The 25,786-nt window shown below is 29.5% G+C and overlaps 1 protein-coding gene and 1 long non-coding RNA gene across 4 annotated transcripts in view; one reads left to right on the top strand and one right to left on the bottom strand.

The window, feature by feature from the left end:
* Positions 1–1,735: 1,735 nt before the first annotated feature.
* Ppcs (phosphopantothenoylcysteine synthetase) lies at positions 1,736–20,126 on the top strand. Of its 3 annotated transcripts, none has more exons than XM_075375981.1 (7): positions 1,742–2,382; positions 4,534–4,664; positions 5,909–6,009; positions 10,223–10,437; positions 11,425–11,610; positions 14,675–14,872; positions 15,924–20,126. In XM_075375981.1, the coding sequence occupies exons 1-6, from the start codon at positions 2,263–2,265 to the stop codon at positions 14,849–14,851; spliced, it is 930 nt and encodes a 309-aa protein (XP_075232096.1). In that variant the 5' UTR covers positions 1,742–2,262; the 3' UTR covers positions 14,852–14,872; positions 15,924–20,126. The 3 variants fall into 3 exon arrangements, with proteins under 3 accessions (XP_075232098.1, XP_075232096.1, XP_075232097.1); XM_075375982.1 differs by having other exon boundaries at positions 1,743–2,382; positions 16,065–20,126; XM_075375983.1 differs by lacking the exon at positions 14,675–14,872 and having other exon boundaries at positions 1,736–2,382; positions 16,065–20,126.
* Positions 20,127–20,389: 263 nt separating this feature from the next.
* LOC142330594 (uncharacterized) overlaps positions 20,390–25,786 on the bottom strand; it is a 139,040-nt gene continuing 133,643 nt past the window's right edge. The window contains exon 3 of the long non-coding RNA XR_012757815.1: positions 20,390–20,531. This is a non-coding gene — a long non-coding RNA (uncharacterized LOC142330594). The remainder of the gene's footprint in view (positions 20,532–25,786) is intronic.

Raw genomic sequence — 25,786 nt, 5'->3', positions numbered from 1 at the left:
TCAGATGTTTGCATTTAGTTGCTAGTTTGTGGTCGATCTTGTAAGCAAAGCAAAGTGAATGATCTCCGATTAAAAGTACAAGAGCTTTCTAACATCGTATTGTTGCACTCTGGTTTTGCAGAGTCGCGCAAATTGCATTATACTTTTAAAGTCATTGATCTAACTATATCGAATTACAAGACGACTACGTTGAAAAATTTTCCGAAAAATGTCTTCTTTGTCAGGCTGAGTTTTCCTAATGGCCCTCATACTAGTTCACCTCCTTAACAATAGTAAGTTTCATAATACACTTTTATATAATATCATAATCAGAATCCATGCTGAAAATTTTTTTCTGTATAACGTGTTAAAAATATATCCAGAAATTAGCGAATCCTTCTTATCCTTTACAACTTTTTTTTGAACTGCGCTTTGAATAATCTTCCACAACCAGAAAATTGCAGCTTCGCAAGTCCATCCTTATTCCTGCTCCTCCTTTAACATGTGGCTGTGGTTGTTATGTAAAGTTTTCAAAGTTAATTCCCGTGAGTTCTACCCGTTGTAAAATTTTTGACTCATACCAGTATAACATCAGATTTATTCGTGCTGATTGGATTGTATATACTTTACGTTTGCATCTGGATAAACAAATTTTATTTTAATCAATGATAACTAGTTCCTTCCTTTCTAAAAGTACTAAGGAATTTAGGAAATGCATTTTAGCTCAGAGATTCGGTGAGGTGAAAATCACTTCTCCCTGGTAGAGAGGGAGCAAGATTGTAAACATTAACAAATTCTAGTATATTCAAGCAGCTAACGAATTAAGAGACCGAGTTTCTCCTGGTATAAGGAATTTGCCCACTGCAAATGACAATGACTTCCTGAGAGGGTGGATGAGCAATGGTGGGTACATTGGTGCATAACAATTTCGAAAGGTTAAAATGAATTACACTACATGTATACAAAGAGATGGATTTCATTCCATCTCTTGTGTGTGTTAATCATCTGGAAACTCAATGAATTGAGTGTAGCTCCATATGTTTAATCTCCTCAAGAAGCAAATGCGGGAGCGATAGAAAAACATCTTTCTTCGAAAACATGAAAAATTATTTTATTTAGTAAAGCAAGGTAAAGATAAAAGATGGCCTGATTTCGAAGTCGAGAGTTCTACGGTTCAAATTCCAATAAAGGCAGTCTTTTATACGTATTTGAATACTAGATCGTGGATACCGGTGTGCTTTGGTTTCAATTAAGCATACATCTCAGGAATGGTCGATGTGAGACTGTACAAGACCATATCATTTATATTCATACATATCATCCTCTGAAGTAGTACCACCTTATGGTGGTTCCGGAGGCTAAACGGAAAAAAGAAACGTAAAGATAAGAAAAAGAAGACTATAATAGACAAAATTTATTATTCAAGTATTCAGATTTTCTGTTAACAAAAATAAATTCGATAAAATTACAGGGCAGAAAATAAACTTTACAGCAAATAAAAGGAATAATTATTTCCTTATAATTAAAAGCTGATTGTAAACTGATTTATCATAAACAGTTGAGAAATAATGAATAAGGTTATTAAGGATTTAATTTACGTATGGAGCTAGAGAGAGAGTTTTGTTTTACTTTTTACTCTAATGAGCTAATACTACCTTGTGTATGTAATTGGTCAGCATATAGAGAAGGCTTCGAATAGCATCCAGCTAGTATTTACCATCTGATGAATATAATGTAATACGGGTTTCCTTCTTTTATGTTAAAATATATCTTAACATCAGAAATACTAATCTGAAATTATTTTGTTCCAGTAAAAATTTAATTCAAATGCCTCATTCGTGATTTTACAGTGTCTCTTTCTTCTATTAACGATTCTGGCATGTTTTTCACCTAGCGTTTTTTCACATTAAGTGATTGTAAAGACAAAGATAGTTCCGAACTCACGATTTCGTTAATTAAACTAATACAACAAATAAATATTGCTCGACAGTGTAGTTTTTATCAAAGGGTGATAAAAATTTACTGTATTTATAATTTGACTAACCTAATTCAAAAGAAGCTATGCGTTACAGCCTAAAAATAAATTAACAATGTTTTTTTCTAATCCTGTAAATATCAGTCACTAACAGAAAACTTAAGTAACGTGCTGAGCAATTACACTAGTCATGATGACATAACCTAAAACTGATTAGATAATTTTTTAAATAGAAGTAAATTTCATTACACCGTTGATTTTGCCTTTCACATAACTTGCACCACCACATTTCGTGAAAATTTTCAGCTATGTCGCAGTGGGAAAAGTTCTACTCTTCGTATCCACCACCCAATGATTACAATTCTTCTCTTAAAAAAATATCTGCTTTCTGTGAAATACATAAAGATAAGAAAATCGTATTAATAACTGTAAGTTCTCATTAGTATAGTTCAATATTAGATTTTTAAGCATTTTAAGTTATACAACGTTATAGAATGAAAGAACCAAATTTTAATATAATGGACGAAGTCAAAATTTCAGCACTTTTATGATATCTTTATTTGTTAATATTAAACCGAATTAATGTGGGATGGAAGTTGTAACTGCGCATGCGTGAAAATTCAATTTTTGTGTGTAATTTAAATGAAAAATTTGTTTATTATAACACTTAGAAGTTCACTTGTGAATATTTTACGAAATTTTTATGGAACTAGTATTTTTGCAAGATATTAGTCAAGTCGAATAATTTGGCATTTTTAAAATTAATGTTCTAATTTATTTAATAAAGTTTAAAAAAAAAAATCAGTTTTATTTATCGGTGTTGTTAATGCAGAAGGTTTTTTTACTTAGTATGGTTTGGTTATGTTTTATTGTATGGTTTGTGTAACCATTAAGTTTGTTACTAATTATAATAACACCAATTTTGTTTGCATTTTATAAACTAAGTTGAGAATTTGAGTGTTGCAGTTCATGTGCTGCAGCATAACCAATTCCCATTATGTTTTATCTCTGAGAAAACTGATTGAGAATTGCAGCTCAGATTTTTGTATGATGTTTACTTGGTTTACACATTTAATATTTTCTGAATGTTTAAAATGAATTTTCAGATTTATTTGATTTATCAAATTATTACATTGGAAACTAAAACTTATTTATATTTTAATGTTACATAGAACCTACTAAAAATGACATATTTTTATACTGAAACTCATATTTTATGTGATACAGGAATAAATGAGTTTTAAAAAAATGTTAGTTTTTTTATAATAGGGGTAGTTTAATGAAATATGATACAAAAAACTACTCTTGACTTTATTGTTAAACTGGAATCTGTGCTTCAGTATAAGATTCATTGGAATATATTAAACATGTATTTTGAATACATAATAGTATTCATTTGTAGATGGTATCCTTCATGTAGTATCTAATTTCTTTTAACAGACTTGTTTAAAAGTCTATCAAAAATAGCTTAATCTTCTGGGATTGATATTTTGGAAAAAATCAGTGACTTACAAACTAAATAAAATGCAGCTAAAAAATTTCGGTTTACTATTATCAGGGGTTTCAGAGATATTGTGTTGGGTATAGGATGATTGGTATTGTATGTTTGTGTGGGAAAGCAACTTTTTTAATGGGTTGGGTATTATTTCTAGTTGATTTTCCAAGCATACCTTGAATAAGAACTAAATCAAAATTTAACTTGCATACTATAAAAAAATTTAGAAATTGGTAAATTTTACTGATATGTAACTGTTAATGAATATTTTCAGACATATACCTATTACTCATTATTCAGCTTTCAGATGAATTGTAACAGACAAATTAAAATGCTCATTTTATGTTTAAGAAGGAGGAATATTTGTGTAAGTCGGTCTATTCAGTTCTAATGTTATAATTTATAGGTTGAATTTTTTTAAAATGATTTTTTTGTGGGTGCGTAGGAAATAAGTAGAACCCCTGAAACATTTTAATTTTATTGGATCATTGCCAAAGCCAGTTTTTAAAGAAGAAGGAGCAAATTTGCTTTGAAAGCATGTTTTATGTAATCATGATCTATAATTGCATCACATAAGAAAGGATCTGTGTTTGAATTCATATCAGAGATTTGGACCAGCTAGTTATAGTATGTAGTACTACAGTGACCCAGGTCTTATAAAAACAGTAATGCAATCTTGGACAGTAAATATGAAGAAGAATAAACTTTTAGACTAAAAACAAAAAAAAAATCAGATATATAAATGTCATTAAAAGAATTTAAATTGCACACTACTTAATTAAATGAATTAAAAAACCTCTCCAGTCGATAATTTTAGGAGTGTAAAATATAAGATTTTATATATATATATATATTTTTTAATTAGTTTTGTAGCATGTACTACTGACTTCGTAAGTAACAATCACACGTGATATTTTTTCTTTTTTTAATCAAGAAAGATTAAAAATTATATTACCAAACAACAGCAGAAATCTCTTGTCAATTCTGTTAAAAAAAATAAAAGTAATAATTTTTTTTATTAGAGTTAACTTTTATTGTTGTATTTTCTATGTATAGTGTGATTAACAAATATTACATTTTTCAGTCTGGAGGCACTGCAGTTCCCTTAGAACATAACACAGTTCGTTTTGTTGATAACTTCAGTGCAGGAACCAGAGGCTCTGCATCAGCAGAGTATTTTCTTCAAACTGGTTATGCTGTGATTTTTATGCATCGGTATACAATTTTTATATCATAGTAGTTCTATGATTTAGTCTAATTTGTTATAAAATTTATTATAAATGGAATTATATTATGGTTAGAGTAGAAGGTTTAGCTTTTAGGCATCTCTCCATTTGAAATCTCAAACAGAAACAGAGATCCAGTACAAGCTTGCAGGTGTAGTTTTTACCATTAACAGGTTTCATCAGCTTGTGTCCAGCGTCCTCACCTTGTGGACAGAACCAGTATGATAATTGATTTAGCTCATTATTTATCTGAGAAGAAGTAACCCATGATGATCTATTATCATGGAAGTAATTTGAATTAGAAGTAATCCAGGATCTATTTTATTTAACATTTGTCCAACTATCTGGACTAGTTCATAGACATAAATGCCTTGCTGATAATATTTTTAATGAATTATTATCTAGACTGGTTCTTGGAAAATGTAAAATGTATTGAAAAATCATTCATAGATTATCTAATCATCTCCCACTCATAAACATGCTGGTTTTTCAGATATTTCATATCGGCTATTACTCATACTCACATCATTTGGCAACTATATTATCAATTAATGTCTAGAACATATTAACAGCTCACACCTGGTTTCTATAAGCTATATGTCATACAAAATACAAAACAAAGTTAAAAAATTGTGCTTTGGTAAAAATATAGTATTATAGAATCCAGTATTATTTATAAAATTACATTTTTCATTTTCAGGATGGAGGATTTTTTGTTGATTTCAAAACCTTTAAAAAGTTACACAAGATCAAATATCAAGCACATATCAATAAATTCAGCAACTTAAGGGTGTGCAAAGACTAAACTAAATAATTAATACATTGGGGAAAGCAGACGCATAATTTTCTTCAAATTAAGGACATGTTTACATGATGTAATAAATCTTTGCATATAAATTCATTGAAACTGAACTACATCAAAAATATTAACTATGTGTAAATTTGATACAAGGTTTATTTATAAAAATCATGAACTCAATTTGAACTTATAATTTAAAAGCACCAAATTTAAAAAAAAAAAAAACAACTTAATGAAAAACCGGCTTAAATTAAATGTACTGTTTTGGCCACATAATTAACAGAAATTTTTTTAAGATGAATACACTTAATAATAATGTCTGTAAATGGGGGTTTAAAATTTCAATGAGTTAGTCACACTGGTTTGATGGAAATAAGTTTGTGATCGTATTATGTTAAACATTATTGATTTTTTTTTCTTTAAATATTTTTTAGGCAAGGTTCATTAGAACCATATGCTCGCCATTTTAAAGGACAAGAATTGCTTGAATTATTGGAAGTTGTTCAGAATGAAACTGGAGAAACACAAGTTAAAGGTAAGATATATATGAAAATACTATGTTCTAAAGATTAAATCATTACTGTATTGTACAGGAAATTTGTATATATGTTCATAATACAATTCAAAACTGAAAACAATTAAAATAAAATGACAAATTATTAAAAAAATATATTTTAATGTAGTTATAAATTTCAATACCAACTGAAGATGCAGGATACCACAAAAATTGATTGGAAATTATTATGGTAAATTTAGCTTATCATAATTGCATATAATATTAAATATATATACACACACATCTCTCTTTTTCTGTTTAGCCTCTACAACTACCGTAAGTTATTACTTTACGGGATGAATAAGGAGGATATGTATGAATGAGGATATTATGTGTAGTCATTGTGGACCTACTGACCTATGCCAAATTATAGCTACCTTACTTCCATTTTTAGGATAAGAGATGAATCTTGTAGCATACGAGATGCTACCCAAAAGTTCAGGGAATTTTACCATAAAAATAAAGCTTACCATAACTTATAATTTCCACTGTCTCCTTCAAAGTAATCCCCTTTGGCATTGATACAGTGATTCCAGCGTTTTTCCCATGATTCCATGCATCCCTGGAAGTCTGCAGGTGTAAGTGTTCGAAGCACATTCTGCGTTTCTTCCTGAATCTCCTCAATTGTGTTAAAACAACAGCCTTTCAATTGAAATTTTATTTTCGGAAAGAGAAAAAAGTCGCACGGGGCAAGGTCAGGCGAATAGGGTGGGTGGGTGATTGGGTGGGGAATCACTACCGTATTTTGGAAGCCAAGAAATTCCAAACGGCTAGCGATGTGTGCGCAGGCGTGTTGTCATGGTGCAGAACCCAGCTGTTGTTACCCCACAGATCGGAACGTTTGCGCCTAATGCTTTCACGTAACCGCTTCAAAACTTCACAATAGAACATCCCATTGACAGTGTGACCAAGAGGAACAAATTCCTTATGGATAATGCCTTTGATATCGAAGAAAACAATCATCATGGACTTCACGTTGCTGCGAACTTGGTGTGCTTTTTTTGGCCGTGGTGAACTTGGCAACTTCCACTGCGACGACTGCTGCTTAGTTTCAGGGTCTCATACCGTACATCCATGTCTCATCACTGGTTATGATGTTGAAAATGAAGTTAGGGTCATCTCTTGCTGAATTTTTCAATTCACTACAGACAGCTACACGATTTTGTTTCTGGTCGCTGTTCAACAGTCTCGGTACGAATTTTGCAGCAGTGCGTCTCATGTTCAAATTGTCCGACAAAAGATGCATTGCATGGACCCATATGACATTTGTACGATTGCACAAACATCATGGATTGTTTCTCTATGATCTGCAACAACAGCCTCTCGCACTTTCATGATGTTTTCCGGTGTTGCGCTTGTTGATGGTCTTCCTGAAAGCTTAATCGTCATCGACTGTCGTTCGTCCATCTTTGAATCATTTGTACCACAAAAAAGTTTTACTTTTACTCTTAGCATTGTCACCAAATGCTTCCACAAGCATGCGATGGGTTTCTGCATCAGTTTTTTTAAGCATGCAGCAAAATTTAATGCAGGTTCTTTGGTCTTTAAAATCTGCCATTTAGAACTTCACCAAAGCAGTAAAACACAACGATACACAACCGCATGAAAGTCAACAGTGCAGCCTCTCACTGTCACAGCTGTTGGAACACTGATTCACAAAGAGTACTGTTAGCCACATCTAGTGGCAGCAGGTCGTACCAGCAGTGGTTCGTGCGCGAAATTCAAATTCCCCAAACTTTTGGGTAGCATCTCGTATATAAATTCCAAGCTTGAACAGGCTTCTAACCCAACCTTCTAGATAAGAAACAGAGATGCTACCAATCTGACATGGGGATTGGTGGATTGCTAGGTCTACATAGTAGGAATTTATAACTTCTAAAAGTTGTTTTTGATATAGGTTTATTTTTTCTTTGGCAGGACATTTGATACCAGTAATTTGGCATGAATAACAGTATTTCTTTTTGATAATATTTGAGTGAGAAAAATTGAAATTTAGTATGTAATTATTTTCAGTATTTCTTTTTTATATATTTACTACATACGAGTATACCAGGTGTTTCATTTTAAATACCCCCAGCTGATTTTCTCATAAACTACGCAGAGTACAAAAAAATGACCTAAACAAAAGTTACTTGGATTGAAGGGGCACACCTTATGGTGACCTCATAGGGTCACCATACCTCAACTCACCTCACCATCATATCTCACCTTAAGGTCACCTCATGGTGATTGGATTTGACATTGAACTAGATGGTTATTTCAAGGTTAACATAATTTTTTTAAACAGAAAACTTACAGTGGAATATGTGGTCACACATATGACCTTGACATTTTTTGAAGATAATATGGCTAACCATCAGAGATAGTGTTATATGGGTGATATTGTTATACAGTACATGTTTAAGGTCATATAACGTAATATTCATATTCCAGGCTATTTATCTTGCAAACTTTGGGAAAAAGCAAAAAATTACTTGGCAGAAGTTATGTAAGTAAGAGGGACATCTGACAGTGATCTTAACCATGACCTTGAGGTCCTCTTTGGAGGTAGTTCCAAGGTAATCAAGGCTTTTCAAATGAAATTACATTTTTCAATAATGCCAATGGAAAGAGTGAAAAATATCACATCAACATACTTGAATTTAGTAGTCATGACATTTTATGATTATATTCTATTTTTTCCAGCTTCTTGAAGTTCATTGTTTAGAAGTAAATCACATTATGTGTATCTGATTAGCACAATTTGCTGAATTTTGAAGACAGTACTAGATAGCTACCCTCTTCTCATAACTTAGAAAGTTCTGCAAAGAATCCAGCACCTGTACACAATATCTGATGGTTAGCCGTATGACCATCAATAAAGTTTCAAGATTATATGTGTGACCATTATATGTATTCCAGTGTAAAACTTTCTGCTCTTTTCATTAGTGGAGTCAAATATAAGTCATTACATTTAAAAAAAGTGTGTTAACTTTGAAATAATGATCAAAATCTAGTTCAAGGTCAAATCTAAGGTTATCTTGATATGTCCCCTCCAATTGTTTGTTTAAGGCATTTTTTTGTATTGTGTGTAGTTTACGAAAAAATCACCTGGGGGATTAAAATGAAATACTCTATTAGGAAATAATAAATATAAAAACTTTTTTCTATTTTAGTGTTTTTACATGTAACATAATGATTTTACTACACATATCATTGAAATTTAAGCTTTTTAAATAAGACTTATCATACATAACTTGAATGAGACTTATCGTAAAATATTCATTGAAATTAAATAATAGAGCTTTTTTCTTACAGAGTATTTTTAAATTTCTTATGTACTTTTCCTTTATGAACATAAACATTATTTATTTACTTATTTTATGTACAACTTTAATAAAATTATTCATACTGTGGTAAAGAAAAATATACAACCAAAGTACATAATTAAAACTAATGTACTGAACTTACATACTTTTTAAATGCTTAAATAAAGCTTAAAATACCAATCTAATTATGGGATATTTCATCTTAAAATATGTGCTGGGAAAAAGAAGTTAGGTAATTTTAATGATAGAAATATTTGTATCTAATTTAATTTCAAGTTATTTATGTATATAATAATACCATTATAAGTGCATTATTAATTTCCAGATAACGCGAGTGAACAATTTTTAAATAAAAAATGTAATTTTCTATGTAGATGATTTGAAGGAATTTTTCTCTTTTTTGGTATTACTTATAACTGGATATTTTTTCTTAATGATATATACAGCCTGACTGTGATATAATATGGTGATTTAATTCAAGAAAATTATTATGTTAACTAAAAAAAATACCTATACTCATACTGCAGATGGCCTTAGCTGATACTCAGTAGCTAGAGTCTATTTATACTAGACTGTTCTAATTTTATTTTATCAAGATGCAAGTTTCTTACAATTTTGTTTTTTGGAAATGTATTTTTTCATATGGGCTATATGAATGGTAACTCAATCATACTTTTAAAATAAAATAAAAAATGTAAAATACAATTAGTTTAAAAGAGTTATAAAACTAAAATTTTGTAACTAGATTTTTAATAAAAAATATTTTTGATTATTGGGAGATTCAAACTTAATGGAATTGAGGTTGTAGGATTGAACTGCTTGCATGTGTGTTGTTCCATTACATACGTATTATACTATGCAGAATAATTTTTCATTTGTCTTAGTTCAGGATAGCAGTATTCATAAAGTTCTTCCGATTTTGAAAATGTATGAGACAGTTAAATCTGAGGGTAGATTAATTAAAATACCGTTCGTAAATCTGCCTGATTATCTTTGGTTATTGAAAGGAGCTGCTGAAGTCTTTTCAAAGGCTGGAGAAAATGTAATGTTGTATCTTGCTGCTGCAGTGTCGGATTTTTATATTCCTCCTAATGAAATGGTAATTATTATATTTTTCTGTAATAAACAAAATATTTAACCATTCATTGTTTAAGACTTGCATATGACCTGTAATAAAATATATATATTAAAGTATAATAATAATAATTAATAAAGTAATTAATAAAGTATAATAATAATTAATAAAGTATAATAATAATAATTAAAGTATATATATTAAAGTATAATAATTTATGTAATTGTCAAAATTATTGTTCTTAAAAGTGTGCAAAACTACTCCAGAAAACTCTCTGTAAAATTAAACATCTAAAATAAACTAAAGTAAACTATTTATCCTTAATTACTTTTTCTTTTAGAAGAAAAATGTTTTTTGTATCTCATGGAATATGTAGACTGCAAAAATTACTAACGGAAGTGTAAAATTTCATTAACATTACTATTCAGATATTATGTTAACATAGATTTCAATAAACCTTAGTTAGAATCTATTTTTAGAATATTTAAGACTTATTATGTAATTATTATCTAATGGGGGCTTAAAAGATGCAATGACAGTTGTTTGTTTCAGTAACAAACCATTCAACATAAATAAAGCTGTACAATAAATGAGCATGTGGCTCATTATAAAAACAGAAAACCAATAATTATAGCACATTATTTCTTGGAAGCTGGTTACAAAATTAGTTTATTAGAGATGATATTTAAAAAAAAATTAAATATTAATATGAGTACTTAATAAATTGGAATTAGGTAGTTGGGAAGTTACTTTATCTATAATGAAACAGAAACTTTATTGCTGAGCAGTAAGGGTCTAACTGTATAAGAGGCATATAACATTTATAACGCATGCATTATGTTAGAATATTGTTTATCTGCTATAAAATGTTTGCATGATTTAATTTAAATTTGAGGAAAATCTGAAGATAATCCCCTTTTTTCCTGTTATGAATAAATATTATTTTTTGTTTTTGATAACATTTAGAATTTTTAATTTAAAAACCATAATATGTGTTTGTTCTTATTTCAGTCTGAGCATAAAATTCAGTCGCGAGATGGAGCTTTAGTAATATCTCTTCATTTGGTGCCAAAGATTTTACAACCTCTAGTAAATGCATGGGTCCCTAATGCTTTTGTTATATCATTCAAGCTTGAAACTGATGAGTCAATTCTTATTTCAAAAGCTAGAGCTGCATTAGAAAAGTATAAACATAAGGTATTTATTTTGTTTTTATCAGCCGTTTGATAATTAAGTTTTAACATTACTTACTAACCCAATTAATATTTTGTTAACTCATATCTAAAAGATGTTTCTATTTCGATTACTGTTATTATTTATAGCAATAGTCATCTGGATTGCTTTACATTAAAATCAATCATAGGCCTTCTTTTCCATTATGTATGAATATTATTTTCACATTTTAGTTTTTGTTTATGATAGATATTTTAAACTTTTAATTATTTTTAATTTAAGAAAACAGAATTTTCTGTTTTCAAAGATTTCCAAATATTATGAAATCTTTACAGCTGGAAAAATACTTAATATAAATGTAATAAATGTTTATTCAAAAAATAGTAATTATAATTTTAAATTTTATACTGTTTCCACGTTTTTATCCATCTAAGTAAAGGTATCTTGTATTTAAATATCTATTTAGTTAAATCAAGGTGTTTAACAAATATTTAAGTTAATAGAAAATTAGATTTGAGTGAAATGGTGCTAGAAATGGTGGTAAATGATCTTGATTTTTTAATAATAACATTTATGTGTAGCAAATACTGCTTATTGAAGATTGGAAAGACTTTGTTATGTAAGGAATCTTAGTGTGGAGGTTAGTATATATTACTTTGCTGAATTATATCAGACTATTATTATATTTTGTAGGAAATAAAGAATTAGAAAATAAATCTCTTTTGACATGCCGGAAGGCGAAGGTAGATTTCACTGATGCTAACTAGGAGATAAAAAATATTTCCACCTTAAAGTTAAGAAAAACTTAAAATTTACTCAATATGACAATGGTTGCATGTGAAAGAAAGTTTCACATGTTTAGCATATGACAAGCCCCATCTTCTTACAATTCCAGCAACATTTTGGTCATCCCTTGATTTAAGGGTTGGTCATACCAAAAATTGTTTTAGATAAAAGTTTAAGGTAATTTGTAGAGGAATAACGACCACTTTAAACTGATTCAATACTGTGCCTATTAAGAGTGGTATGATTTTTTTTTTTTGTATTCGAAACCCCATTTTTTCCACCCCTGGACCAATGGTTAGTGATATAAAAAAACTTTACTTAGATAAGCTGTAGGTCCTTATCTAAAGAATAGTAGGAATTTTAAACGAATTTGATATTTTACTTAATAAGAAAGTTATAGTGATATTTTGTTTTTTTTAAAAGCAGGGGGCTTTTCACCCTCATGGTCTGATTTTGCTCATTAATGAACTTGATTTGAAAGTCATAGGTGCAAAATTACGCCAGTTATTGTGTCCACAAGGTAGTGAAATATATATACGAGATGTGTTCAAAAAGTAAAGAGAATTTTTTTTTTTGAAAGAATTTTATTTACATGGCTACATTAGTGGTATCCCCTTCAAAATAGTCCCATTAGACTTATTAATACACTTATGCCAGTACTTTTTCCAATCTCCAAAACACTTCTGAAATTCGATCTTTGGAATAATGTTTAGCTCTTTCAGCTATTTGCTTTTAATCTCATCTATGTTTATAAAATGACAGCCCTTTAAGGTTCTCTTTATTTTTGGGAATACGAAAAAAGTCGCACGGGACCATGTCTGGCGAATATGGATGCTGAGGTATCATTACAGTGTTGTTTTGGGCTAAAAATTGACGAACAAGCAATGAAGTGTAAGCAGGTGCATTATTGTGGTGCAAAAGCCATGAATTGTTTCACCACAAATCTGGGCGTTTTTTCGGATTGCTTCACACAAACAGCATTGAACTTGTAGGTAATACTTCTTATTGGTCGTTTGACCTTGTGGCAAGAACTCATGATGCACTATGCTGTTAAAATCGAAGAACATGGTGGGCATAACCTTTGACTGTACTTGTCGAGCTTTGTTTGGTCTTGGTGATCCAGAATGTCTCCACTGGGACGATTGAGCCTTAGTTTCAACATCATATTCGTAAACCCATGTTTCATCACCTGTTATGACACATTTCAGTAGTTCTGCATTGTTGTTGACTTCAGTAGCAACTTCTGGGTAACTTCCATTCGCCGCTGTTTTTGTTCAAAATTCAACAATTTTGGAACAAATTTTGTTGTCACATGTTTCATGCCCAAAACATCCAAAAAAATTTCACGGCATCAGCCAGTTGATATCCCAACATCATCAGCGACTTCTCTGATTGTGATTCGGCGATCATTCTTAATCATTTCTTTTACTTTTTCCATGTTTTCATTGGTTGTTGATATGCTGAGGCATCCAGGGCGCTCATCATCATCAACGTCTTCATGACCTTCTTGGAAATGTTTATATCACTTGTAAACCCTTGCTTTACTTATAGCAGACTCACCAAAAGCAATATTTAACATTTTTAAAACATTGCTGCATCTTATTCTATTCTTATAGGAAAATTCTCTGATCCATTATTTATACAAATAAAAAATCGTCGATCGTACCAAAACACATGTTATTCTTTTGATTGCTGACAAGAGACTAAACATACAATATGGCTAAAAATTTATAGATACTTTTCAGACATGTTTACCAATACAACAATGAAAAAATCCCGAGATTCGGACTAATACAACCTGTGAAATTTCAAAATTCTCATTACTTTTTGAACACACCTCATATATATATATATATATAAATTTTTGAGTTGATAGTGGTTTTGGGATCTGGGGGATGTGAAACATAAAGATATGTCAAAAGTTTCCAGAAGTCGAATCATGGTACCCATTACAATAGGTAGCTTTCTCATGAAATCTACCTAATAATGCCCTCATTAAAGGGCTTGAGCCACCAATTTCTAATAAGGTATTTCAATCTTCTTGCTAGCTTTATCTTTCTAATAATATATTATTAATAATGTATTAATTCTTATTCTTTGCATTGAATAAGAATATTCATGCAGAGTTTTGTTTCAGAAATCTGTTCCATCATTTGTAATTTCTGTTAACAAACAAATATTAAAAATGTAAAAAATATGTTAAATTACTTTTAATATTCTTTGTTATTCTGGATTTTATCATAGTTTAAATCTATTATCTTAATGCTGAAATTTTACATTTTAAAATTGTTTTTTTTTGTAGTTGGTAATTGGGAATATTCTACAAACTCGAAAGCAGAGAGTTGTAATGGTTACTACAGATTCCTCCTATGACCTAATTGTTACACCAGATGAAATGAAAGCAGGTCTAGAAATTGATAAAAAAATAGTTGATGAAGTTGTAAATCTACATGAATTATTTATTAAAGGAACTTTTTGAATATGTATGTAGTTAATACAGGTATGTTAGTATGATTCAGAAATTATTTGAAATCATATGTACTCCAATGAGAGACCACTGGTTTTTTGCAGGGTGCTTGGAAATCTTTGACTTTTTGAAATCAACATATTGAAATCTTTGACATATTGGTGTGTAATTTTCATAACTGTACTTAAGAGTTATTTTCTCTGCTTCAATCTGGATTTTTTTATAGAAGAGTTTTTATAAGCAAAGGAAATATTTTTGGTTTAGTCTGTTTTCATTTTAACCCAGATGAAGAAATGACTGTTATATGTACCTAAAATGCCTACTATATTTAGCTGATAGATATAGTAGCTTATGTTCTTTCTTTTTTATTTTTGGAGCATCGTTTTCCATTTTAAGTCACAACTGTTTACAGAGATTTTAATTCTAATTTTTAAATGAATAAAATAATATTTTTATTCATAAAATCTTTACATTGTTGAGAGACAGGATATTTCTTTAAGTTAATTTCCAGAGTTATAAGTACCATTTTATTTTAAGCAGTTCTTACATATATCTTTTGTTTTATTGAATTAAAAAACTTCATTGAACAATTTTCTTACTACTATAAGTATAATGAAACCTTTCTTGATTTTTTCTTCACTCAGTTAGATTTTCAGAATTCATATTCTGTAAAAATTTTGTTACGCTGTTTTTATGAATAATATTTAGAAATATAATTCTTTGTATTTTTCTGTTTAAGAAAATTAAAAATCTGTCCTTGTGATTTAATGAAATCTTTGCTTTAAACTAATTGTTTCCTTGATACAGTATTAAAAGTAAATTCTGTTTAAACGAGATAGATGTGTTCCAATTATTCCCAAATTTTGTCAACCACATGTCCCATTTTTTGAGTTATTACTTCTTAAGCGGCCTTTCTATAAAGATGGAAAATGAAATAAGAAAGAAATGTTTAATTTAGTGTTAATGTTTTATTAAAATTGGATTTTAAGGAAACAAAGTTTGTTCTTTATATATTGCAATAAAAAATGCTGACTAAAGGCATCTTGAATAATGATAACCCTGAAAAAGGCTGTTTAATTTGTAGGTTGCTGGGATGATTAGCAAGGAAGATGAGGCAAGCTGTATCAGTCTTAATAGATTGGCTATGAAAAGAACTGATTGGTCTGTGAGCCGTGAGTTTTAATTTTGAATAATTCTGAAAAGAACTGTTTTGGCTTGCCATCAGGTGACTGGAGTTAGAAACCTGCTGGGGTAGTCAACATTTAAGTGGAGTTGTAGTTGAACTTTTGTGCACTGAACGTCTTCTCTATCTTCCTCACTTCCTGTGATGTCATCTTAACTCTCTGCTGAAGGCCCTTTAACATGATGTAATCATGTTCTGTATAACTGCCAGATTACAGGAATGAGAAACTCCTAATTGGCTATGTTATTGGATGCTGTTGCAAAATATATTATGTAATATTTATATCACATAATGTTATATAATCAACAGAAACAGGAAATTTACTTCAAGATTAGTTTAGAAAAATTGATTAGATTTTTATTTTAATTTTATTTTTTGTTTTATTTTGTTATGTAATAAGTGAAATGTACTATTTCAAACTGACTGTTTTGAAGTCTTAAAATTTTTTCCTGCTCTATGTCAGTATAACATGAGATACCACTCCAGTTTTAAACCTGAAACTGTATATGTATATATATATTTTAGTACATATACATTCACATTTAAATAAGGTAGATTTAAAGTTCCCTGGAATTGGTTTATTTTTCAAAACTGCTTAAAACTTCCAATTATCTGTAATAATGACCGGGAAGAGGATCGCAGCTATCTAAAATCAAAGCAAAAGCACGGTTGATCCAAAAATAATATTTAATAAAGTAATATTTGTTAAAATGAACTAATATTGTACCGCAGTACAGTATTTATATGCAGTATTATAGTAAGGTGTAAGGGTAAATAATAAAATAAAATACAGAACACTACACTACACTATTTCATGCCTGGTAAAAGTAATATTCAGAAGTTTATTCTAAATATGTACTTACATATAACAAATTTTCACTATCACTAATACTGTACGTAAACAGATTGTACATACAGTAATATATACCATGTAATGCATTAACAAATATTTATTAAAACTACAGTAGCTAACGAGAAAAAAGTATGTAGACATTAAAAAGAAATTGTGCATTTTACTCTTTCAAATTCTTTTTTAAAGTAAGACACGATTGATTGTTGTTTAGTGGCTAAAAACACTTTCTTTTAACACTTTTCTTTTAATTTTTTGAACTTTATGAGTTCACGATGTTGTATCATATAACATCATCCTATCATACTCACAATAAACTATAGTACAGAATTATTATATTCAAAACAAGCACACATTCAAGAACCAAATGAATGAAGGAGTGAAACCTATTGCAGAACAATGAAAAAACTTTAAATTTTTAGTTTCATTTAAATTTTAAAATCTTTATTTTTTTCCAAGATGCACTGCGGTTAAGCTACAATGTGCATAACTGGAAGTTGACTGTGTACTCTTTTGTCCAACATCTGTAAAATTGTTGGAAACATTCCAAGAACCCATTATGAGATATCTTTCTCAGCTTTTTGTCACAGTGGCCATCACCCTATTCAGTATTCTGGTGTCATTTCTATTTCACAACATTTTTCAAGTGAGGAAAGTAGTAGAAAAGAGCTAATACCAAGTTTGGAGAGTTGTTACATGGTCTCAATATGGATCAAGTTTGAGAAGTATGGATCGATGTACTAGTAAATTGTCATGCAAAAGAATCTTTGTTTTCTATTTTTCAGGACCTTCCTTCCTATTTTTCAATATGCTTCCTTCTTACTAAATCCTGTAAACAATGAAGGATATTTACTTACCTTCTATCTGCTTGTCAGATATGAATTCATAATGAATAGCCTGCAAATAAAAAAAAAAAAAATGTTAAACATAGCTTTTCTTTTGCTCCTTTCCAAACAGAATTTCTGTAATTGCTGAAATGATATTAATTTCCACTCTTATTACTGGCATTTTGTCTATTGACCATATAAAAAACACCATGTTTCATCTACTGTTATGAGAAAATTGCCCTGAGAAACTTTTGATCTTGATCAGTCGTAGTGATGAGATTGCTTGTTAGTGTCATGTGAGTTTCTTTTAGATCTGCAGACAACATTTTTAGAATAGTGTGTTGACAAAAGCAGTAGATGTTTAGATTATGTATTATAGAAAATACTGTGGCAACTTCCAATTGCTATCCTAATTACTGATTTTGTTTCTTTTACAATTTCTCTTTTATCACTTTGAAAAGATTTCAACATGTTCACTATTTTCTTTATGTCCTGATGTGGATAGGTGCCAACTGTGAGTGCCATCTTCAACACTAACATGGCCCTCACTAAAATGCTTATGCCAATCATAAACTTACTTTCTTCCTTGCCAATTCTCGGTATGCTTATTCAAGCAGTATTAATGTCTCTGATAGTGATTTTTTTAAACAATACAAAACTTTATATTTGTGGTTAATTGCTTACTTTTTCACCACCATGTATATAATAGACAAAACAAAAACATTAGTATTGTATATGAAACAGAAAGCATTAGATGCAGCCATGTCATGAGATCATTTGAGCTACCTACAAAAAACTAAATCTTTCCTTATAACAATTGCTATTTTAAACTTAAGGAGCAATTCCAGGAACTTTTTAAAACTACCTTGCATAAATACAAGTATATATATATCTATCTACCTATATATACAAAATAGTTATATTAATATGTAATTCATAATACAGTGTGTCTGTAAAATAATAGTGGCATTTTAAATGGTTTTAAATAGTGGTAACCATTTAAACAATACTTTGGAACAAAGTATCTCAATGCAATACTTCGGAACAAAGTATTGTAAAGAGATGAACTATATGTTAAATAAAAGAGAAACACTCAAAGTTTCTTACCTATTCAGTAGATTTCAATGTGTGCTCCCTTAGTTACCCTGCAGATCTCAGGGCAATATTCAGTCTCTTGTGGTACATGGCAGAGGACATCTGGCGTGATAGAAACAGCTTCAGTGATCCTTTCCTTTAAATGGTCCAGATTTTGAACTTCAAATACAATTGTGTTTTTATGTAACCCCAAACCCAAAAAGTATAAATCCATGGAGGTAAGGTCTGGAGACAGTGAGGGCCAGACCTCTAACCCATCACTGAGGAAATGTTTTGTTAAGAAAATCATGCATGATTGCGGCAAAATGTGAAGGAGCTCTGTCTAACTGGAAAATGGTATTTTGGCACTGTATACCCTTCTAATATATCCAAGAATATGTTTCCTGTTATTGGTTTTTCAGAATTAAAGAAGGGGCCAATTACTCTGTCTCGTCCAATAGCACACTAAACATTCAATAACTTGCACACATGTGCAAGTTCAGTATCCCATATGTGAATATTAAGCCAATATACTCACCCAGAAACATGAAATGTTGCTTTATAATTGAAAAATTGAACTTGTTTAAAAAATCATCATCTTGCTCTAACCTAACCAGAATGTCTGCAGTAAAATCAAATCATTTCACTTTGTCGTGTGAATAAAGTTGTTGTAACACGTGAATTTTGTTTACAGTGAAATATAACCTTGTTTTTAACACATTGTGAACAATTGCTTTAGGAATATTCAACTGTCTAGAACACTTCCATATGGATTTCTTCGGGCAAGAAACTTGTTCACACTGCTTCAATTATTTCATCAGACACTGAAGACCATCCTGGACGTGTTTGGTTCAGTAGGCTGCCTGTTTCTTTGAGTTGTTTGTCTCATCACTGAATGTTATTTCTATGCAGGGGGTCTTCATGTCACATGTTAGGCAGTATTCATGCCTAATACATGTAACTGATTCAAACATAGCAAGTCACAACACATTGAACCTTCCTCTGCACTGCAAACATGATGACCAATGTGCACGTGCTGCTTGTATGTACTGGAAACACAATGTGCCTGCACTAGCTTTCACACACATTAACTTGGAGTGTTTCTCTTTCATTTAACAAACAGTTCATCTCTCTACAATGCTTCGTTTTGAAGCTATAACCATTTAAAATCCCACTATTATTTTACAGACACACTGTAAAATATTATAACCTTTATAATATAGTTAGTTAAATATATTTTATAACTATTAAAATACAGTGTCATTTGTTAATATATGTGATTTTTTTTATACTGATTTATGTAATATTTAATTATATATCATTGTTTGATTATTTTATTAAATAATATATCTATCTATACAGACTACTTTTTTATTTCATTATTTAAGACATTTTTTCATTATTGTGAAGTGTGGTCACAGAGTTTGCGCATATGTGTAAATACATAAATATACACTTAATTATACACACCTTGACACTTGGCATAGAAGATGTGAATATGAAAGAACTATACACATCCACTTACTTTAACTGTTTACATCATTTTTAATTTCAGTGCATAAAAAACAATGTAAACATGAAATTTCACATAATTTTCATTCTAGGTGCTCTCTTTCACTGACAGATGTATTTTTCAGTGTTGGAAGAGGTTATAAATTTAGTCCATGAGTGCTACAGAAATATCAGTTTTTGTACTTGCATCTATGATGTATTGTTTAGATTTAAATCAGTCTGATGATCTAAGTCTATTCTCAAGTTCTGAAATAAATAACGTCATAATAAATAAATAAATAATAAATAGACGTCATGAAATAAATAAGCCTCTATTTCATGACGTCTTTCTAGATTAAATTAGTCCTCACAAAAATTATCTCTATCTGTGCTAATAATAAATAATCTTTACTCTTGAGTAATGTTATAATCTAGAAATTTTTTAATTAGTCAAATTAATCCCCCCTCCCCACTAGCCCATTTGTGCATACTACTTTTATTTCCTTCTGAATTACATATAGTTTTCAAAACCTAACAAATCATCCAAATATCTGTGTTCCCAGGTTTTACTTAAACCAATAGAATTACACAAATCTAATAGTTTGTTTTATTTTACTTGGAAGTTATATATACTGGATATATCAGCAAAGTTCCAAAATATAAAATATAAATAATTTATCATTCTTGAATATTTAATTATGAATTACTTATTTAAGAACTGTCCTCTCACACTTCTTGAATCCTATTCACTGCTGACTTACTTTTGCACATTGTTGGGACAACTATCTCTACTTCTGGTATTTGTACCATGTGACAGACACTGTTTTAAGCCATAATCTTCAAAGGTCTGTTTCTGTGAGTCAGTGGAAATTCATTCTTCCGAGCCTGGATATTAACAACATCGAGTCTGAAAGGGTTCTTCTAGGTTTTTTGCCTTGTGTAAAAACAGTTTAATATTCTTATTCTATTAAAACTCCCATCCTCTTAACTACTTAAATTATTAGCAACCTGCAATACTTCCATTTTCTTTTACCCTTTTTTGATTTTAATTCTGTGGGCTCTTTCTATAACACAGTGATAAATCTTTACTATCCTTTTTATTTAAATATATAGTTGTTTTTTTCTTTATCATTTCATATTTCTTTAAATTATTACACAAATAAAAATGTTCATCAGATTTTGATTGACTAAATTTGTTTCACTAAATTATTATTATGCAGTTTAAGTTGATACTACAGGAGTCAAACTTTTTTGGTACCATTTACATCGCAAAAATGTGCATCAAATGATATCAAGTGATAAATTCTTAATTATGGTTTTTCTGTTCATAGCCTTTTTATCATTCTTTCATAAATTTATGTTTACAATAAAATCTTCCTCATTTCTATTTCATTTTATATAAAAATACAATTACCATTATGAATTGGTAATTTAATTTATGTTTGTGAACACTGTTGAAATGCATGATAAAACATGATGTAGTAAAATGATTAAATATGAAATGAATCACTTTCAAAATAATGAAAATTTATTCTTTCAAAAGCCTTTCAGAGCTATCTGTTAGTGACTCCTTTTTCAGTAGACCTTTAAGACCTTTGAAAGAAACTTTATCATTATTTTGAAAATGACTAATATTTATGTATGCGTAATACATAAATACTAATTCATTATGTATGCATGTTTTGTCTATCTTGAATATTTATTACCTTTTCCAGAATTTCTTCTTTTGTCCTGTTCATTAAAATATTTATCTTAATCTCCATAAGATTAGTTCATATTAATATAAAATAGCGTTACAATAAAAAGTAATCTTAATAGATGTAAAAATTTGTGTTCTATAAAAGGGATATTAGAATTAGAATGATAGGGAAGTAGATTACTAAAGATGGACGAAGCAGGAGCGATATAAAATGCCGAATAGCACAAGCTAAACGAGCCTTCAGTAAGAAATATAATTTGTTTACATCAAAAATTAATTTAAATGTCAGGAAAAGATTTTTGAAAGTGTATGTTTGGAGTGTCGCTTTATATGGAAGTGAAACTTGGACGATCGGAGTATCTGAGAAGAAAAGATTAGAAGCTTTTGAAATGCGGTGCTATAGGAGAATGTTAAAAAGTGACAAATGAAGAGGTGTTGCGGAAAATAGATGAAGAAAGAAGCATTTGGAAAAATATAGTTAAAAGAAGAGACAGACTTATAGGCCACATACTAAGGCATCCTGGAATAGTCGCTTTAATATTGGAAGGACAGGTAGAAGGAAAAAATTGTGTAGGCAGGCCACGTTTGGAATATGTAAAACAAATTGTTAGGGATGTAGGATGTAAAGTGTATACTGAAATGCAACGACTAGCACTAGATAGGGAATCTTGGAGAGCTGCATCAAACCAGTCAAATGACTGAAGACAAAAAAAAAGGGATATTAATTAATATTTTACTAGAAATTTTATTTTAATGTAATAAGCTTTTAATTTCTGATTAGTATGCAGTAAAAACATTTTATAATGGCACTGCTTATAACAACAAATCAACTGTAATGATGAAAAAATTGGTCACTATTTGTTTTGCATTGAATTTGATACCACTTATACAAAAAAATACCTTTCATAAAGACGCTGGCTGTAACAACAAAAGTGGCAGTAATGACCATGTTTATCTTTAGATAAGTCACTTTTATTCACCTATAGCAACGTTGATATTGTTAAAATATAGAGCAGATGTTTTTGTAATAAATACTGTACTATATTCCGCATCCCTTTTGAACTGTAGTAATTTGTGTGTATGACATTTTAATTGTAACTACAGTAGTAACAGTATTGCATGAATATGTTCACAATAAGCTATTTCCCGACAATCAGTCACCTACATTGCTTGATTCTCAGAATTGAATTCTGCACTTATTAGCTTCCTTTAAAGGCACTGTCATAACATAAATATTACCATTTTGTATTCAACAGTTGTTAAATTAACATAAAACATTACATACACTGTTACAAACAGTACTGATTTCTAATTTGATATAGGGTTATACCTTTTATTTTTTTATTATGGGTTTTAAAATGTCTAAAAGAAAATCACTGTTTGTAGAGAAAAAGCACACATAATTTGGAAATTATGTGTGAAAAAACCCCAATATCAGTAAAGAATTATTGAAATCTCACCTATCTCAGCAATTTGGAAAAATCAGGATAAAAATAAAGAAGCATCCAAGAAAAGTTGTTTTTTTTTTCATCTGAAAAGTCATTCATGACTTTTTTCATCTGAAAAAAAAGTCATGAATAAGTACCCAGGGCTTGACAAAGTATTACTTGGTTTCTGTGGTTTAAGATTCAAAGAAATTCTTGTGTTCCAATTAAATTGTATATTTCTATTGGAGAAAGATGGGGATTTTGCATCTAAAATAGATTTAAATTTTTATCCATGTTCTTCATGGATCCAACACTTTCGCAGTCATCACAATATTGTGTTCAGCAAAATTTCTGGTGTGTCATCTCTTGTTCTGTCCAGAGTAACTCAAAACTGGTTAAACACCGTTTGGCCTAAACTATGGAGGAATACCAATGTTGAAGTTTGTAACGCAGATGAGACGGCTGCAAGATGGAAAGTTAAAGAATATGTACTTACCATAAACATTAAGAAAAAAAGACAGATATCTAACAAATTTTTTTTTATCAGAAATGTTTGTGTCACTAGTTTGTTGAGTTTTCCTATTTCATAAAGTACTTTATTTTTTACAAAAACTTCTTTTGTAATTAATTGTACTGTTAATTTCATATTTTTTATATGGAAGTGTAGTATTTTTTATGATGTAAAATATGTTACCATTATTAAAGTTATTTAAATTACTGTACTGTAAATGATTATATTTTCTAATATATTTTACTGTAAAATACATAATTATACCATGTATCTCTATTTTTAATGAATGAAAATATAAATATAAAAATAAAAAACCCACAAATATAAAATACAGCAAAAGTAAAAAGTAGATTTAATAGAGTATCCAGTACTGTATTCAGAACAGTACTGGATACTCTTTACAGAACATACATGTATTGGCTGATATCTTCTTTAATGACTATCGGCTATAGCGACCAAATTCACCCCGTCCCTTGAATGTCATTATTACTGATTTCTACTATATCTGTAATCTTTTAATATATCAATATAATATATATAAAACAGTCAATCTCAAGAATTTACTGTCTATCCTTATCGTTGTCTATGATTGAAAAGAATGTACATACTACTGAAGAAAGATTTTTTTAAGAAATTTCAAAATAAAGAAATATATAGTGAAAATTTGTAGGTGGTATTATCTAAACTCAAACTGAAGAGTCCTGAGATAATGCCATCAACTAACCCTAAGAACTAAAGACTAATTCAGTTGTAATAGTTAAAATAGATTCTATTATAAAAGTAGAATGTTCATTTACTCTTTGAAATAATAAATGTATGAAAGCACAAGATATTAAATTCACTATATATATATATATATATATATATATATTTTGAATATATATATATATATATATTGTGGTAGATAGAAAGTATTATGCATTTTATTTTGAATTGACAATGCAGTATATTGGCAGTAGTATGACAATACTAGGTGTGGTTATAATCATAGGGCCCTGAAGAAATGTTAAAATTTTAAATAGTTACAATTTTGCTTAGTTTATATATATATAAATCCATATAAAAGCAACTGTCTTTACAAGGATATGAACCTTAGAACTCTTGACTTTCAAAATCAGTTAATTTTGCGATGAGTTTAACCACTAGACTAACCCAGTGGGTTTATATTATATATAAACAATCTTTATATATAATATATATATATATATAAAGATGATAGGATTGTTATTTCTCAAATGATAAAAAGAACTGCTGAAGCATTTATTTAGAAGGGCCAAAGAAGAGCAAGACACTGAGCACACTTCTCTCTGAGGGATTCTGTTGTTCAATATTTTGAAATGAAGACTATATTTTTTGTAAGTGTTTATCATTGAAAGATAAAATTTCAACTTTGAGTTTATGGCCTGTAAGATATGACTCCAGTCAACAGTAACAGCCTTCTGATTCTATAATTAATAAGATTTTCATTAATAAGAAGCGTTCACCTAGGTCAAAACTTTTATTAAGGTTGTAAAATTAGAAAAGGGATTTTTTTTTGTCTGTTATTTAAAATATTCTCTAGAAATGAATAAATCATCGTGTTGTAGAAAAAAATTTACTAAAACATTTGAAACCATGTTGAAGATGAGTTAGAATGTTAGTTTTCAAGAAATTCTAAATCTGTTTGTATAACTATAAAATAATTTTATAAAAATAACAGAATTGGCCTATTTTTTATTTATTTTTTTTTTAAGTTCAGAGCCATTTTTATGGAAGGAACAAGAATGGAAGATTAACATGCATAAATATATTTAATACTTTTAATGTTAATAATAATTTGACTTGTTTTCAAAATAACTTTGTAGTTACTAACTTTAACTGTAATTTTAAAAATAGTTATTAATAA

This window comes from Lycorma delicatula, chromosome 9, assembly GCF_047948215.1.
Source record: "Lycorma delicatula isolate Av1 chromosome 9, ASM4794821v1, whole genome shotgun sequence".
Lineage (NCBI taxonomy): Eukaryota > Metazoa > Arthropoda > Insecta > Hemiptera > Fulgoridae > Lycorma > Lycorma delicatula.
Note: the sequence above shows the minus strand (reverse complement) of the source record. Positions and strands in the feature narration are given on the sequence as shown.